Consider the following 14,518-nt stretch of genomic DNA (forward strand, 5'->3'; position numbering starts at 1 on the left):
TTAAATGACTAATTATTGATAAAAACAGGTACAAAATATTGATAAACAGTATTGTTAATATTTTTGTATGATTTTTAATGGATATATCACCTTTACCTTTTTATTTTTGTTTTTTATTTGATATAACAAATGAGAAAAATAAACAGTAGGCTATGTTTGAAGGACATGCATGTTATAAAAATGTACAATTACTATAGAGACAAGGAACAGTTGTTATCAGACTGTCTAGTATCTTATATATGTTCAGGAGGAGTAATTATAATCAGTGGAAAGAGTCCAAACATCAACACTGGCACTTGACATTTGGGAAGCAGTAGGATAATGTGTATGATTGTGAGCATACTGTTTGTGTTGGACCGTACAGTGTGATGGGAGAGCCTGAATCACATCAAAGACAAAAGCATCCAGCCAACAAAATAATTCAGTATGAAATGCTACTTTACCTTGTAAATGTAAGGCTGGGTTAGGTTAGCCAGGCATGCTAACGAGTGCATCTCATGTTGGAGCAGATAAACGCACCGTTTAATCCATTCTTTACACTTTTGGGCATGTGCTTTTAGTTTTTGGAAAGGTTTAATAAAGACACCACCTATTAAACTTTAAATGCAGAGTATTGCTGTTACTTCTATTTAAAGAACAGTCAATTGTATTTTGGGGTTTTAAAATAATAACTTCCATAATATTCATTCGCTATTAGACAACACCAGATCCAGACTCAGTGTCTTGTAAAGACTCATAGCTCCAATATTATGCAGTGAGCCTATACTTGGTTAGATGAATTCAACACAACTGTACAGAAATTGGTAGATGGTTGGAATTTAACAGTTATACAATTTAAACTTTCACTTTTGGTGAAAAAAGGTAACTGTTTGCAAAACTTTGACTTTCTAAGTTGCTATTTCTGTGTATTTATTTCTGTGTTACATTAAACAGACAAGGGTATATATATATAAAAAAAACATACATATGAACACACATGTAAATATATATGTACTTTATGTATATATGCAAATCTGAATGTCTGATTAACTCATGATGACACTAAGGCAGGTGTCCCTCTTCCTCTTCCTCCTGTTCCTCATCCTCTTCTCCTGCTCTTTGGGAACTCACAGATGAAAAACATGGCTGCCTCACACTCCACATGACCCCATGTTCCAGTGCTGAGCAGCTCCACACAGCTGGAGTTTGTGGTAGGCGATAATCTGGAATTTACCTCCTCCTCTTGACTCCAGGCTGCAAACCTCTCCAGAGGGCTGGAGTCTGCATAAACATAACGGCTTGTTCCATCCTGATGACAAGAACCACGGGACGGAAATAATTGAGAGATCTTTCACAGCAGGGAACACTCTCAGAAAATAGTTTCTCATCGTGAAATCATCTTTCAGAAGAATTTGTCCCTAGATACTCATCCTTTTTTAGATAGGAGATGAAAACAGTGGCGAAGAGGACATTTTTTTCACTCCATTAGAGCATCAGTTTTTCATCAATCACAAGAGCCTAAAACATGTCATATTTAAGGTAGTGGCAGCAGCACTGTGTTTTTCATCCTGCACAGTAAGACGCGTCATCATTAATTCTTCAAAGAAGTTACAAACTGCTCAAGACCTTGATTGATCACACTGTCTCATATTTCACTACGTATCCTTATGAATCTTAAACTGTCTTCACCCTGAACAAGTGCCCATGACTGATCTGCCTCTACTTAAAGACCAAAAATTGAAACTCCACTGTGTGTACATTATGTTCTGCGGGGTACTACTCACTGCGTCCTTGCTTTGAGCCTGCACTCCTATGTAAACTCTTGTCAGTCCTGCCCGACTGACGTAGTCTGCCATGAGACTGTTGGTGCTGGTGGTTTTCGGCATGGCCAGGGTGCCTCCTCTTAGCTTGCAGTTCATTGAAGCCTCTCTGAACCTCTTGGGCTCCTTCACCAGTAGGTAGTACCTCTCTTCTGTTTCCTTCAGCCCCAAGATGACTACACAGGGCAGGGTTTAAGGGTTAAAGTTCATCGGAAGTTAGGCTAGTTACATGTTTCCCATCACAATTGGCTGTGTGTTTTTTTCAAAGATCAACAAATTAGAGGTAGCTGGGCCATAACGTGGCTTTAAACTTTTCTATAGCAGGCCAAGTGGCCCGTTTGTTCCAGCCTCTGGGTCAAGTTCAGCCAAATGATTAGCAAGGAATCATGAAAAAAAATGAGCACATATTTTTACTGTATCTATGTGGCAACTCCACAATCCTTTTCAGATGTGAAATATCAGGAAAATGGAGAGAAAGGCTGTGTGTTGTTGTCAAAGTTAATTCCAGGAATAAGCCCAGGCATGAAAAAACAAAATATTGTACGTAATTCTTACAAACCAACAAAAGGCAAATAAGGAATTGGTGCTTATATAGTTTTCCAGCCTAATTTAATTTCAAGACCCAGAAACAGTAAAAAATGCTTTGAAAACACAGATTTACAGATTAATTCACTATTGATTATTTTTTACATTAAAAATAACTGTTAGGAAAGGTACTATAAAGAATAAGGAATAAGGAAAACAGCAAAAGAAAGACTAAAGTAACAAAACCATGTTACTTGTTAGATGACAAATTCATACACTCAAAAAATAAAAAGAAATATTAACTGGATATAGCTGTAGCTGAGTTTATTTCTGAAAATATTCCTTTTTTCTTATCTTTAGCTATGCATGTTATGGTTTTCACACGTTTTAGAATATTCAGCTCCCCTACTGCCACTTAACATGCTGAAGTGTACACTGAACCCTAGACATCATACCGTTATGGACTCACCATTTTTCAAAAACTTGACAGCGTTCCTCAGCTTGCCTGTATTGTCCTCCAGTTGTCCAACCACCTTCCTGTACCTGCCACAGTCACATGTGGTGCCTGCAAGAGTGAGCACAGGATTTAATAGCACCGAATCACCTTCCTGACAGTGACAAAATTATACCAACGGTATATTAAGTGTCAGTGTGGAGAGCACTACTTTCTTATTAAGATTTGATAGTCTGTTGAAGGCCTGTAATACTAAATGTCCGCAGTCACTCTATGCAGATCTTTCCTTTGCTGCTGCATGGCAAACGCATCCTCCAGCCCTGCTTTGAATTTTAAAAATTGTTAATAGCACTGAATGTGTATTTGTAAAGATTTCTATAAGTTTTAATGATATGTACACAGAGCAGAACATATAAGGGCAGTGGAGTATTTTCCTTATTATGGTTCTGTACTCTAGCACATTGGATTTGTAATGAAACAGTGACCATGAGGTTAAAATCATGGCTCTCAGCCTTAATTACTTAATAATTAATTAATTTAACAGTGTAGGAGCTGTAGCTCCTCTCATATTTATTTTCCCAATTTTAGGGGACAGAAAGTGCTTTTAAATAAAGTTATCACAATTTAATATTTGGTTGTATATATATATATATATATTTTTTTTTTTTTTTTTTGCATGATATTTGTGGCTATGCTCTGCCAGGCCTGTACTGCAGGCATCATCTTTTCATGCTTGTCTCTGGATTTTTTGCCCTCAGTCTGATCTTTAGCAAGGGAAACACATGATGAGTTGGATCTGTCAGGTGGTCTGTCAAATAGACCGCTCTTTGTTTGTTTGTCTGAATGTTTAAGATGATTATACTGTATGTATAAAATGGGCTACAAACATACAATGTTCAACCAAACTGGTTTTATATACCCTCGAACACACTTAATGCTAAAAGCAAGCACTCGTAGACATCATTTAATGTCAAAACAAATAGGCTTGAGTAAACAGGCAAAACACTGAAAGACTTAAAGAGTGAAATCCAAAAAAGAGTGTCTGGAGTGACTATATAGGTTTTAAAAGAATGTTGCGTGTTTTATTTATAGGAGTAACAGACTCGAATATACTTTGCCTGACTCTATATTTAGTTCATTTAGTTCAAACCCACTTATAAGACTGAAAATTCCAGGGAAACAGAAACGTTTTCTGTCTAGCTGTTTATTTTCAAATGTAAAATTGCTGTAACAGAATCATGTCGGTTGATGGAGAACAGAATGGGGTTATGGTCTTGCATACAACTTGAAAACAAGCAATGCCTGTGCACTTTGAGCTTACTCACCTGGTTTCCCTTTCAGACCGGAGGGCCCATCCAAACCTGTATCACCTTTGTGACCTACAGAGGAATAGATATCACAGAAAGTACTCACGATCACAACATCTGTAATCCTACTAATTATTTTTTCTTGTTTTCAATCACTTAAAATTTAAATGAATAACACAGTACCATCACTACGTTCTAGCATAATTTAACTTATTGACAGCTACTTGTGCTATAAATGATATTGTGCTGTAGTTACACAAGATTACCACCAGATGGCTGTATTATACATAAAACATTTTGGAAATGGCTGCACAAAGGTTCAGATTTACTCAGGTCAAAGTTTAAGATGTCATAACCCAGATTTAATTGTTCCAAAGAGACATTAATGTAACAACCCACATATTTTTTTCTTTAAATCTTGAGATGTGGGTAAATTGTAAATTTTGTGAGTAACTGTAATCCAGATTTTTGTCAAAATATGTATGTGCATTTCTACAGCTTTAACAAAGCTTTACTGTGGAAATTAACCTGACTGGCAGTTGCAAATTTTGGGGAAGTGGGCTGCAGTACAAACATCACAACAGGTTGGTGTTATAAGAGGAAGAGCCCCAACAGTGACGTACTGTACCGGTACAATTTGACCAGCCTGAGTGGTTTTTGTTATTCAGAGAGAATTACAATTTGAGCACCTTGACAAAAATGTTAAAACATAACTTTAAGTGAAAAGTAAATTTTCTGGCTTCAGACTTAACTTCTTATCCTGTTGCCAGTATTGTAGCTCCGTGGGTTACTAAATAAAATACTGACAGGTATGTCATGGTGCAGATATTTAAGGGAGCATACAGTATAAAGCCCCCAAACAGCCCTGCTGCAGTTAGTTGGTTAATTTCCATATGAACAGTAATCAGTAATCACACAGTTTTAGAGTTTATAGCTTTAGATAGCTCTTTTGCCCAAGCAAAGAATAAGCTCTGAAGATCTTGTGATTATCTGTAAATAATAATACTGAATTTTAGTGTGTGATTCTTCTGAAACCAACATTGCCCTCAAAACAAGTATTTTTCTCCAGGTGTTTTATGAGCTACAGGCGCTCAGGATCAAGGAAAATCCAAACCTGTGACCTCACTCCTTTGCTTGAGATGGCTGATGCACAGCCACTTTCCTGTAAGCGTATTAAACCTAATGAATACTGAGAAAAGCGAATGCCTTGAAAGGCAGGGAAACTGGACTGCCCATAAAAATAAAAGTAAAGATAGAAATAGTTTCAGCCACCCTGGGCAAAGCAGCCGAATGACATCATGCTGTAGGATTACATTTTCTTCTATCTTTGGATGTGATAACTTCAAACATAAAGGAAATGGGGGAAATACAGACTTTTTAAGGAAATCGCAATTGGCTTGAAGAAATTCCTCCCTGTGTGTATTAGTCTTGGGACTAATTAAAATGACTGATGTTTGGAGCAATTTCCATTCTTCTCATTTTGATGTTTTGAGTCTATGGTTTTGGAGCAACAGTCCATGCTGAGGAGCAGTTCAGGAAGCTATATTTCTTCTTTTAGGCAATTATAAAGCAGAACCTCACGGCTACATTATTTTTGCCATTTTAATAGACTGTTGTTGACAACTACAGGCTCTTTTCTGCATGTTGAAAATATTTCCTGGCACTAGATCAAGGACAAATTTATACACATTATAAAGTACATAAATCTTTCTCTCCTTTTGGAAAGATGTTTTGTTATTTTGTTTTTTAACAGGACAATGAGGATTGGAAGCTTTCTTCTTGATACACTCTCTTGCTTGATTACTGTATACTAATGCATTTGAGTTAATAATGCTAATGAAAATGAGTAAACCTTGTGTTTACAATGTAGTATGAAATGACTTCCTTTTGTTTTACCCTTCTCTCCAGTAGGTCCCATCTTTCCTGTGTGGCCCACGTCTCCTCTAAGTCCCTTCTCTCCTGGCACTCCTGGGGGGGGGGGGGGGGCAGATGATGAGAAGATAGAAGAGGGGAAAAAAAATTATGGAGGGGGGGGGACAGATGATGAGAAGATAGAAGAGGGGGAAAAAAAATTATGGAGAGGATGACAGACATGTGTGACATAGTAAAGAAATCTCATCATCTCAGTTTGATGATGACTTTCTAGTCCAACACAGTGTGCATAATATACCTGGAAAGGTGGTATCCACTATATTGCTAGAACCTCCCATTTTATTTGAAGTAAATAAGGTGGATATCACTGTTAGATTATGTAAAGGGTCAAAATCATCATAAAATAGAAAGATACCTTACATTTAGGCACGCATTCTGTCTTTCGGGTTTGCTATTCTTACAATTATGACTTTACCTTGGCCTTCATCATTTCTCTTTTGTTACCTCCCCCAAGGAAGTTATGTTTTCACCCGTGTCGTTAGGTTTGTTTGTTTGTTTATTTGTCAGCAGGATTACGCAAAACTACTGACCCGATTTGCAGCCAACTTGGTGGAGGGATGGGGCACGGGCCAGGGAGGAACCCATTACATATTGGGGCAGATCTGGATCATTTACTATGAATTTGAATTTTTTTCTCTGAGGTCTGGTGTATATTGTTTGACATTGGCCATGGAGGAGGTCTGTGCTCTCTGAATGCTCTTCTAGTTTCTTGGGTTATTTTGTTGTTTTCAAACCTAATCAATATAATTGCATGCTCCCATCTCATCTTTTAGAAATTATCTATGTGAGCCCTGAGGCTTTTTTCCAACAATTTCTGCATAACGTGGTTCCTAAACTGATGCCGTGATTATTATGATTATTATGCCAGTAAATAAATTGGAGGAAAAAATGCTGATTTATTGTGGGCACTAACTAAAGTACTTTGTATTGAGATTATGTTCGCGGAGTGAAAATAGTCTAATAGAAAATGTGCATTGTTGTGGGATATGGTTTAGACAAAGTGGAAGTCCATTTTGGAAATGTAATAAACGGAGTAAATACACTCATTCATTATCTATTTATGTTATTTTATTTTTTTCAGTTACTCTCTGATCTCTGTACAGAGGTTGTAATCAACTATTTTCCAGTGCACTGAACACCATACTATTGCCTTAGATATTTTTTAATCTGATTATTCTCATCACAATGACTGTAACTGTTTACTGTTCTTCTCTGTAATCTGATTACTGTCATCTGTTTGGCTGCCTTGGTTTTGGTGTTAGAAGAACTAACTGAGATACTGAGAAAGTTGAGGTATGATATTGGATGTTACAGGGAACGTGTAGGAGAACGGAGAACATCAGAATGAGCGAGAGAGATATTGTGTGTGTGTGTGTGTGTGTGTGTGTGTGTGTGTGTGTGTGTGTGTGTGTGTGTGTGTGTGTGTGTGTGTGTGTGTGTGGGAAAACTGCAGAGCAGACTTAGGCTTTCTGCCAGCACTTTTATGAGTATTTCCTCAGGAAACTATTCGACTAGAAATTGATGGAGATTGAAATTCTAAGTCATGCACAGGAGAAGCATATTTCACACATACACACATACATACACACACAGATACACACCCAAAGCCATCTATGCACTACTATTTCCTACTTTATCATGTTGATTTTCTGCTGATGGTTTGTGAGAAGTGTCGGCAGAAGGTGTGAGGTCTTATGGATTGTGTGAGGTCTGGTAGACGCTGTAAAGGCCTGGTTTTCGGGAAATTTCATTATAATCTGTGTACAATTTTTCTGTGCGAATGCCTGAGAGGCAGAATCACAACGGAAATATTTTAACAATACTGACCAGAGAACAGATTATGATCAGTGATTATAAATGTTTGTTTTTTGCTATATGGAGAAATTTAATCTGTTGGTCTCATGTTATTCCTTCGGTGTCTATAAAATTTGATCAATGTTGTTTTCACAGTGCTTTTGCTTGCCAGTTAAACTGTCTATCTAAAAGTACAGATAACAGTTCTTCCTATCACTGCGTGCACTCTTTATAATGGCCAACCCCTCCAACTGGTTTAACGTCTGGATTCTCCAGCTGCTGGAGGATAAAGGAGGCGAAAGCCACATCTTTCATTGTAATCGTGGAGCCCAACAAACATTTTAAACAACCTTAAACTTTTTCAAACACAAATTCATTCAAATTAATTTTAGAAATCAAGCTCAGCTGTTTGTTGACGTCAAAAAGCTTGGAGCAATAAATATTTTTTGTTGCCCAATTGAGAATTAACCATCATGTATTCCCTTTTAACATTCCAAAATTAAGAAACGGTTTCCTGTAAAGGGGCCCAAATTAAGAAAGGGAATACATGCGTCATTTGTTAGGCTTGCTGACACACTGCAGTTACAAAATCATCATAAGTACCTGCCCTCATGCTTACAATAAACATGCACAAAAACAAAAAATAAACAACATAATGATTGAGTCTACTATACTGTTGAAAAACATCCGCAAAGTTGAAAATTGGAAAAAGGTTCACATACACAGTTAGGTGCATAAGTATTTGGACAGTGACACAGTTTTCGTAATTCTGCCTCTGTACACCACCACAATGGATCTGAAACGAAGCCTTCAAGATGTGGTTCTAGTGTAGACTTTCAGCTGTAATCCAAAAAGGTTTCAAAAAATATTAAACGACCCGTTTGGGAATTACAGCCATTTTTATACATAGTTCCTCATTTTCAAAGGCTCAGAAGTAATTGAACAAACCAACTTATTTTAAAAAAATCAGGATTATTTTTAATACTTGGATGAAAATCCTTTGCAGTCAATGACTGCCCAAAGTCTGGAACCCATGGACATCACCAAATGCTGAGTTTCCTCCCTTGAGATGCTGTGCCAGGTCTTTACTGCAGCTGCCTTCAACTGCTACTTGTTTGTGGGTCTTTCTGCCCTCAGTTTTGTCTTCAGTAAGTGAAAAGCAGGTTCAACTGTGTTGAGATCAGGTGACTGAATGGCCTTCGAAGAATATTCCTTTTTTCTTTGCGCAGAGAAGCTCTTGTGTTGCCTTCACAGTATGTTTTGGGTCATTATCCATCTGTACTGTGAAGCTCCATCCTGCCAGTTTTGCAGCATTTGGCTGAATCTGAGCAGATAGTTTAGCCCTGTACACTTCAGAATTCATCCTGCTACTTCTATCAGCAGTCACATCATCAATAAACACCAGTCACCCAGTTCCATGGGCACCCATGCATGCTCATGCCATAACACTACCTCCACCATATGTCTGACAGATGATGTGGTATGTTTTGGATCATGAGCCATTCCTGTCCTTCTCCAAACTCTTCTCTCCCCATCATTCTGGTACAAGTTGATCTTGGTTTCATCTTTTTCCAAAGAATCTTGTTCCAGATCTGGACAGGATTTTTTTTGGATGTTTTCTGGCAAAGTCTCATCTGGCCTTTCTGTTCTTGAGTGTTACCAGTGCTTTGCACCTTGTGATAAACCCTCTTCATTTACATTTATAACGGCGTCTCTTGGTGTTAGGCTTTGACAATGATAAGCCTACCTCCTAGAGAGTGTTTACCTGGCCAGATGTTATGAAGGGGTTTTTCTTCTCCAAGGAAAGAATTCTGCGATCATCCACTTTAATTGTCTTCTTTGGTTCTTCCAGGCCTTTTGGTGTTACTGAGCTCGCCAGTTCATTCCTTCTTTTTAAGAGTGTACCAAATTGTTGACTTGGCCACTAGTAAAGTTTCTGCCATCTGCCTGATAGGTTTGTTTTGTTTTTTCAGCCTAATGATGGCCTCCTTCACTTGCATCAACACCTCTTTGGAGCACATATTGAGAGATCCCATGAACAGCTACCGAATGCAAAGTCAACACTTGGAATCAACTCTTGATAATTTATCTGCTTAATTTGTCATGAAATAACACCTGGCCATGAAATTGATTGTCAGTCAATTGTCCAATTACTTCTGAGCCTCTGAAAATGAGGGACTATGTATAAAAAGGGCTGTTATTTCTAAATGGTTAATGTGATATTTTTGTTAAACCTTTTGAATTAAAGCTGAAATTCCACACTTCAATCCCATCTTGATGGTTTTGTTTCAAATCCATTGTGGTGGTGTACAGTGGCAAATTTACAAAAATTGTGTCACTCTTCAAATACTTATGCACCTAACTGTAAATACTTTCTTACTTTTGGAAATGACTCAAACAGTTTGGCATTTGTTTTTCATAGAGTCTGATGGGAGAAGTTTGCAACTGTTGTTGTCAAGTGCCTGCATGTGTGTGCGTGTGAGGACCTCTGTGTGAAGTTATTGAATTAAAAAAAAAAACAAAACGTCTGCAGAGAAAAAAAAGGGCAGCCAGGAACCAGTACCTATGTTGTGCCTTTGTATGCAGTTGTGTGTTGTGTGTTTTTGTGTCTATGTGCATGTGGACCTGCTTCCTTGTGTCTATATGCTTGCATTCCTTGTGCGCATACGTTCCATTGTATGTATGCCTCCGTTTGTGAGTATGTGTGTGTATTTGCAGACATCTGTGTACATTATATGCCTTGTTGGCTGGCAAGCTAGTCTAGCAGCCCAGTTGGGGAGACACGGGGCGAAGCAGGATGCCACTGCTTTCCACAGCAGCAATTAACGCGTCTGTTTTTTTCCACAGAGACAAAGCAGCGCAGGGCTGTCTGCTTGTTTATCTGTCTGTCACAGAGCAGAGCCGGCCTCTGTATCTACTGTGCAGCAAAGAAGAGCCATGTGTCTAGAGCAGGAAAAAGCAAAAGCTGCTGCGAGGGCAAGGTCACACAAGCTGTCTATTTGGGGAAACTTGCAGCACAGAAAGTCAGACTTGATTGTTTGTCCATGTTACAATGAAATGCGGCCTTCCCGTTCATCAGTTTTTTTCCATTTTTTTCCCTTTGATTGTCTTAAGCCCTTGCACATGTTGGAAACATGCTAATGTTTATGGGAATTTCTGTGTTACATTTACATGTATTCAAAATGAAATGCATTTTAAACTAAGAGGCGACTTTGCAAGAGCTATTTTTGTAGCATGTAGTATTGAGGGAAAGCATCAAAACGTAAAAATCTAAATTTTACCTCCTCATATGATTTCTTGTTGATTTGTAAAGTTACGATTAAAAAAAACTGTCAATGTGATCATTTTACCAGTTTTCAATGTCAATTTTTGTGTAACTTTTTTCAAGAATTTTCGGGAGTAAAAGTGTTGTTTTCTGGATAATAGTGTTTGGTCATTTTCAAGATACTGAAATTGTGCGTGAAGGATGTCAGTTGTCTCACTACATTGGAAGTATGGGCATTTATTTCAACTGCCAATCGTGAGTTCGATGATGTTATATCTACGCAATGCTAAAACCGTAAGTAGTTTTTTAACAATGAAGTGTCATGTATTGTTTTTGTTCCCATTCATACTTTGCAGTAGCCATGTATGACTAGATAAATGGCCAGTCGACCTCCTTTCCCCCCCGTAATATACAGTATACAGAATAGATGGCTGGATGCTAGATACCTGGAAATCCTGGTGGTCCAGTCTTCCCCAGTTTTCCTGGATCTCCCTCCTCTCCAGCCTCCCCTTGGTCTCCTGGATTGAAAAGGAAAGACAGTAAAGACAAGTGTGAGAGGGGATTTGCCCAAATCCAAAGTGATAGGCATACTATGAAGGGAGGGCATATTTCCCTTTATGTTTCATGCACAGCTCTGTTCAGGAGGCGCCCAAAAACGACTACAGCTCAGTACTTTGGTGAGTGAGTGTTTATGTATGAGTTCCAGTGCAGGTCCGTTTCTGGGTTTGGGTGCAAGTCCTACAGTAAGGGTAGTCCGAATCCCTTGTAGATATAAACAGAAGTCTGACCTCTTCATATTCCATTTTAATATATGTTAAGCCTAGCCAGTATCATTTTCAAAAGCACTAACAGCGTAACAGTATTAGTGACAGAAAATGTTTTTCAGAGTTGAACGCATCAATTAGGTGTAGGAGAAATATCTCCAGTGGGTCCAAAAACGCTCAACAGAGCTCTTAGCAAAAAATCTGGAGAGGTTTCTGGGTGTCTATTACAGCTGTAATTTTAGCGCAGTTGGGGATGCCAGCAGCATTTTATACCTTGTTAAGTGCTGGGCTAATAGCTGTAACCAACCCCCTCTATTAGCCTGGAGGAGTACTTCGGAAAGTTGATCACTGAACTTTGCAGGCTGTGTAGACATTTTCAAGCAACCTAAGACACTGCTTTTTCAAGTGATTCTGTCTGCATAAAATTCTTTCCTATTCCGGACTACTGAAATGAAATGATGTCCTTTAAAATTACTAACATGCCTCACTTGTGTAATTAAGGTGTCAAATCACATCGAGATCTTCCATGTCAAATATATTCTGGCAATGATTTAACATGTAGGGAAGCAATATGATCGATTTATGTGACATAAGTGAGGAAAGTCTTATTCAAGGTTTGTTGTCATCAAACTGTCAAAATTGTTAAATAAATGGAACTTAAGTGTTATCACCCATGGTGTCCAACACTCTTACATCTTAATAAAACATACGACGCCAGTAAATGTATTTTAATATGCTGAAGTCACAGTACCAGTAAATGCAGCAAAAGTATATTTGTTTAAGAAGTTGTGTGGAAATTTTTTGGGAGGTATGAAACTTAGAATAATCTGTGTCTAACATCCCCTCAGATACGCAGACCTGAGAATAGACAGGCTCGGAGACTCTGTGGTCAGCAGTATGTAGGATGAGTTGTATAAAAAATCAGTTCCACGTAGAGGCGGCTCTCCAAATACAGACTGTTACAATGGAACTTTCTTACTAATACAGAAAATTCAGTGGAAAGCTGACAAAAATGTCCGGATGGTTCATATACACACTCACTTCCTAACAAGTGTATGTGATGTCAGAGTTGACTTTTCTAACTTCCTACCCACACTACCACTTTATACTTACAGTAATTTCTATTGTAAAATAATGTTTGTCCCAGAGTGCCAAGCTAATGTGCGCCTTTCTATTTTCAAGAATTGTAAAATTTCCTATTAAAGGCCTGGTTTACACTTGTGACATTTTTTGCTTTTTTTACTTGACAGACATACTTGACAGTTCCTGCGCGTTGGCTCCCGAAGTTACAACTCTCGAACTTTCTTTTAAGCCACAACTAAAAGCCATGTTTTTCGGTAGAGTGAATGGAGCTGAAAAAACATGAGACTTAGCTTAAATGTGTATTTTATTAGGTCTGTCTGTCTGAATCAGCAGTGGAACAAGCTACTGGATGTCATAAAATGAAAAACACACACGGGGAGGCATTCCCTCCAAAAGACTATGGGGTAGCAGACCACTAGCTAATAAACTACAGGACATTACATGCTTGGTACCTTTATCATCAGCTCTGTAAACCCTAAACCCTATTAAGGGTGTTTCCTCACAATTTTCCACGCCACTTTTTTGTCTGACACATACAAATTAAATGTATCAAACAAAACAAATGTCCACTGTGTCAACATTTTCAGTTCCATTGCAATTCAGTAACACCTGTATACAATTACAATCAGTGTGATCAATAGGATAAATATTTTAGAATCCCACAGAGTAGTTTACTTTAAACATTAACACACAGACACACATACAGGGACATGTGTTACCTTTAGCCCCAGGCAGGAGGGAATTAGTGCAGACCTCTGGAGAGGCAGAGACGTAGTTGAACACAGCCGCACACACACAGAGCACCAATAGTCCTGTGCTGCATCTTCTTTCCATCATCTCCCAATCATCACTGACCAGTGACAAAGATCCCAAACGTTAGATTTGTTTTAGCAGGTAGCTGCTAACGGCGACGCACTGGCTGTGTGAAGTATCTCATGTGCTAGTATGCAACTACTGACAGTAGCAGGACCAGAGAATCAGTGCTGCACTAATGAGCAAACATACTGCACAGAGGATCAGAAAAAGGCTGTGCCGTTGTTTGTAGAACACACACACACACACACACACACACACACACACACACACACACACACACACACACACACACACACACACACACACACACACTTGTTTATAGAGTCTTATCAGTTCCTTGTCATAATATCAGACAACACTTAGCAGAGTACTGCATTCCTTTGTATCTCTTTCCCCTTGGAATTTAATGTGTTTAATTACAAGTGCAGAACATACCGTAACATAATTTAGATAGATTAGAACATTAGGAGATCAATGGAAGAATAACAGTAAGGAGCACATACAATGTAATATATTTATTTTATTTATTATGTTTAGTAATTTTCAAGTAAAGCAGTACTTCGACTTTTAGGAATGTATTTCGGATGAGAGGCTGCGTATTTTCTACTTACCACATTTTTTATATCCTTTGCCTTTTCATTTGAATTAGTGTTTTAAAATATATGCATCATACAGTATAGTGACCTCAAATATAGCCACAATGGAGTGAAAAAAGTAATCCCTGCAGCATGTTCACGTTGTGAAATCACACAGTGAAGTGCTTTGCATCTGATAGATGT

At 38.2% G+C, this 14,518-nt stretch overlaps 1 protein-coding gene across 1 annotated transcript; it reads right to left on the bottom strand.

Annotated features, from left to right (window-relative positions):
• Positions 1-85: 85 nt before the first annotated feature.
• On the bottom strand, positions 86-13,918 carry colec10 (collectin sub-family member 10 (C-type lectin)). Its single transcript, XM_040118311.1, has 7 exons — positions 13,643-13,918; positions 11,523-11,594; positions 5,982-6,053; positions 4,104-4,157; positions 2,794-2,889; positions 1,764-1,975; positions 86-1,288 (listed from the first exon to the last, which is right to left on the bottom strand). The coding sequence occupies exons 1-7, from the start codon at positions 13,758-13,760 to the stop codon at positions 1,079-1,081; spliced, it is 834 nt and encodes a 277-aa protein (XP_039974245.1). The 5' UTR covers positions 13,761-13,918; the 3' UTR covers positions 86-1,078.
• Between the last annotated feature and the right edge of the window lie 600 nt (positions 13,919-14,518).

The sequence above is a fragment of the Xiphias gladius genome, chromosome 22 (genome assembly GCF_016859285.1).
Source record: "Xiphias gladius isolate SHS-SW01 ecotype Sanya breed wild chromosome 22, ASM1685928v1, whole genome shotgun sequence".
Lineage (NCBI taxonomy): Eukaryota > Metazoa > Chordata > Actinopteri > Istiophoriformes > Xiphiidae > Xiphias > Xiphias gladius.

Bases quoted from the DNA above. Each gene is read 5' to 3' on its own strand.
- colec10 (XM_040118311.1), bottom strand. From the start codon at position 13,760: ATGATGGAAAGAAGATGCAGCACAGGACTATTGGTGCTCTGTGTGTGT. The intron at 1,976-2,793 runs GTGAGTCCATAA...TGCCCTGTGTAG, and splicing joins TGTCAAGTTTTTGAAAAATG to TCATCTTGGGGCTGAAGGAA. The intron at 1,289-1,763 runs GTGAGTAGTACC...TCTTGTCATCAG, and splicing joins AGGCTCAAAGCAAGGACGCA to GATGGAACAAGCCGTTATGT.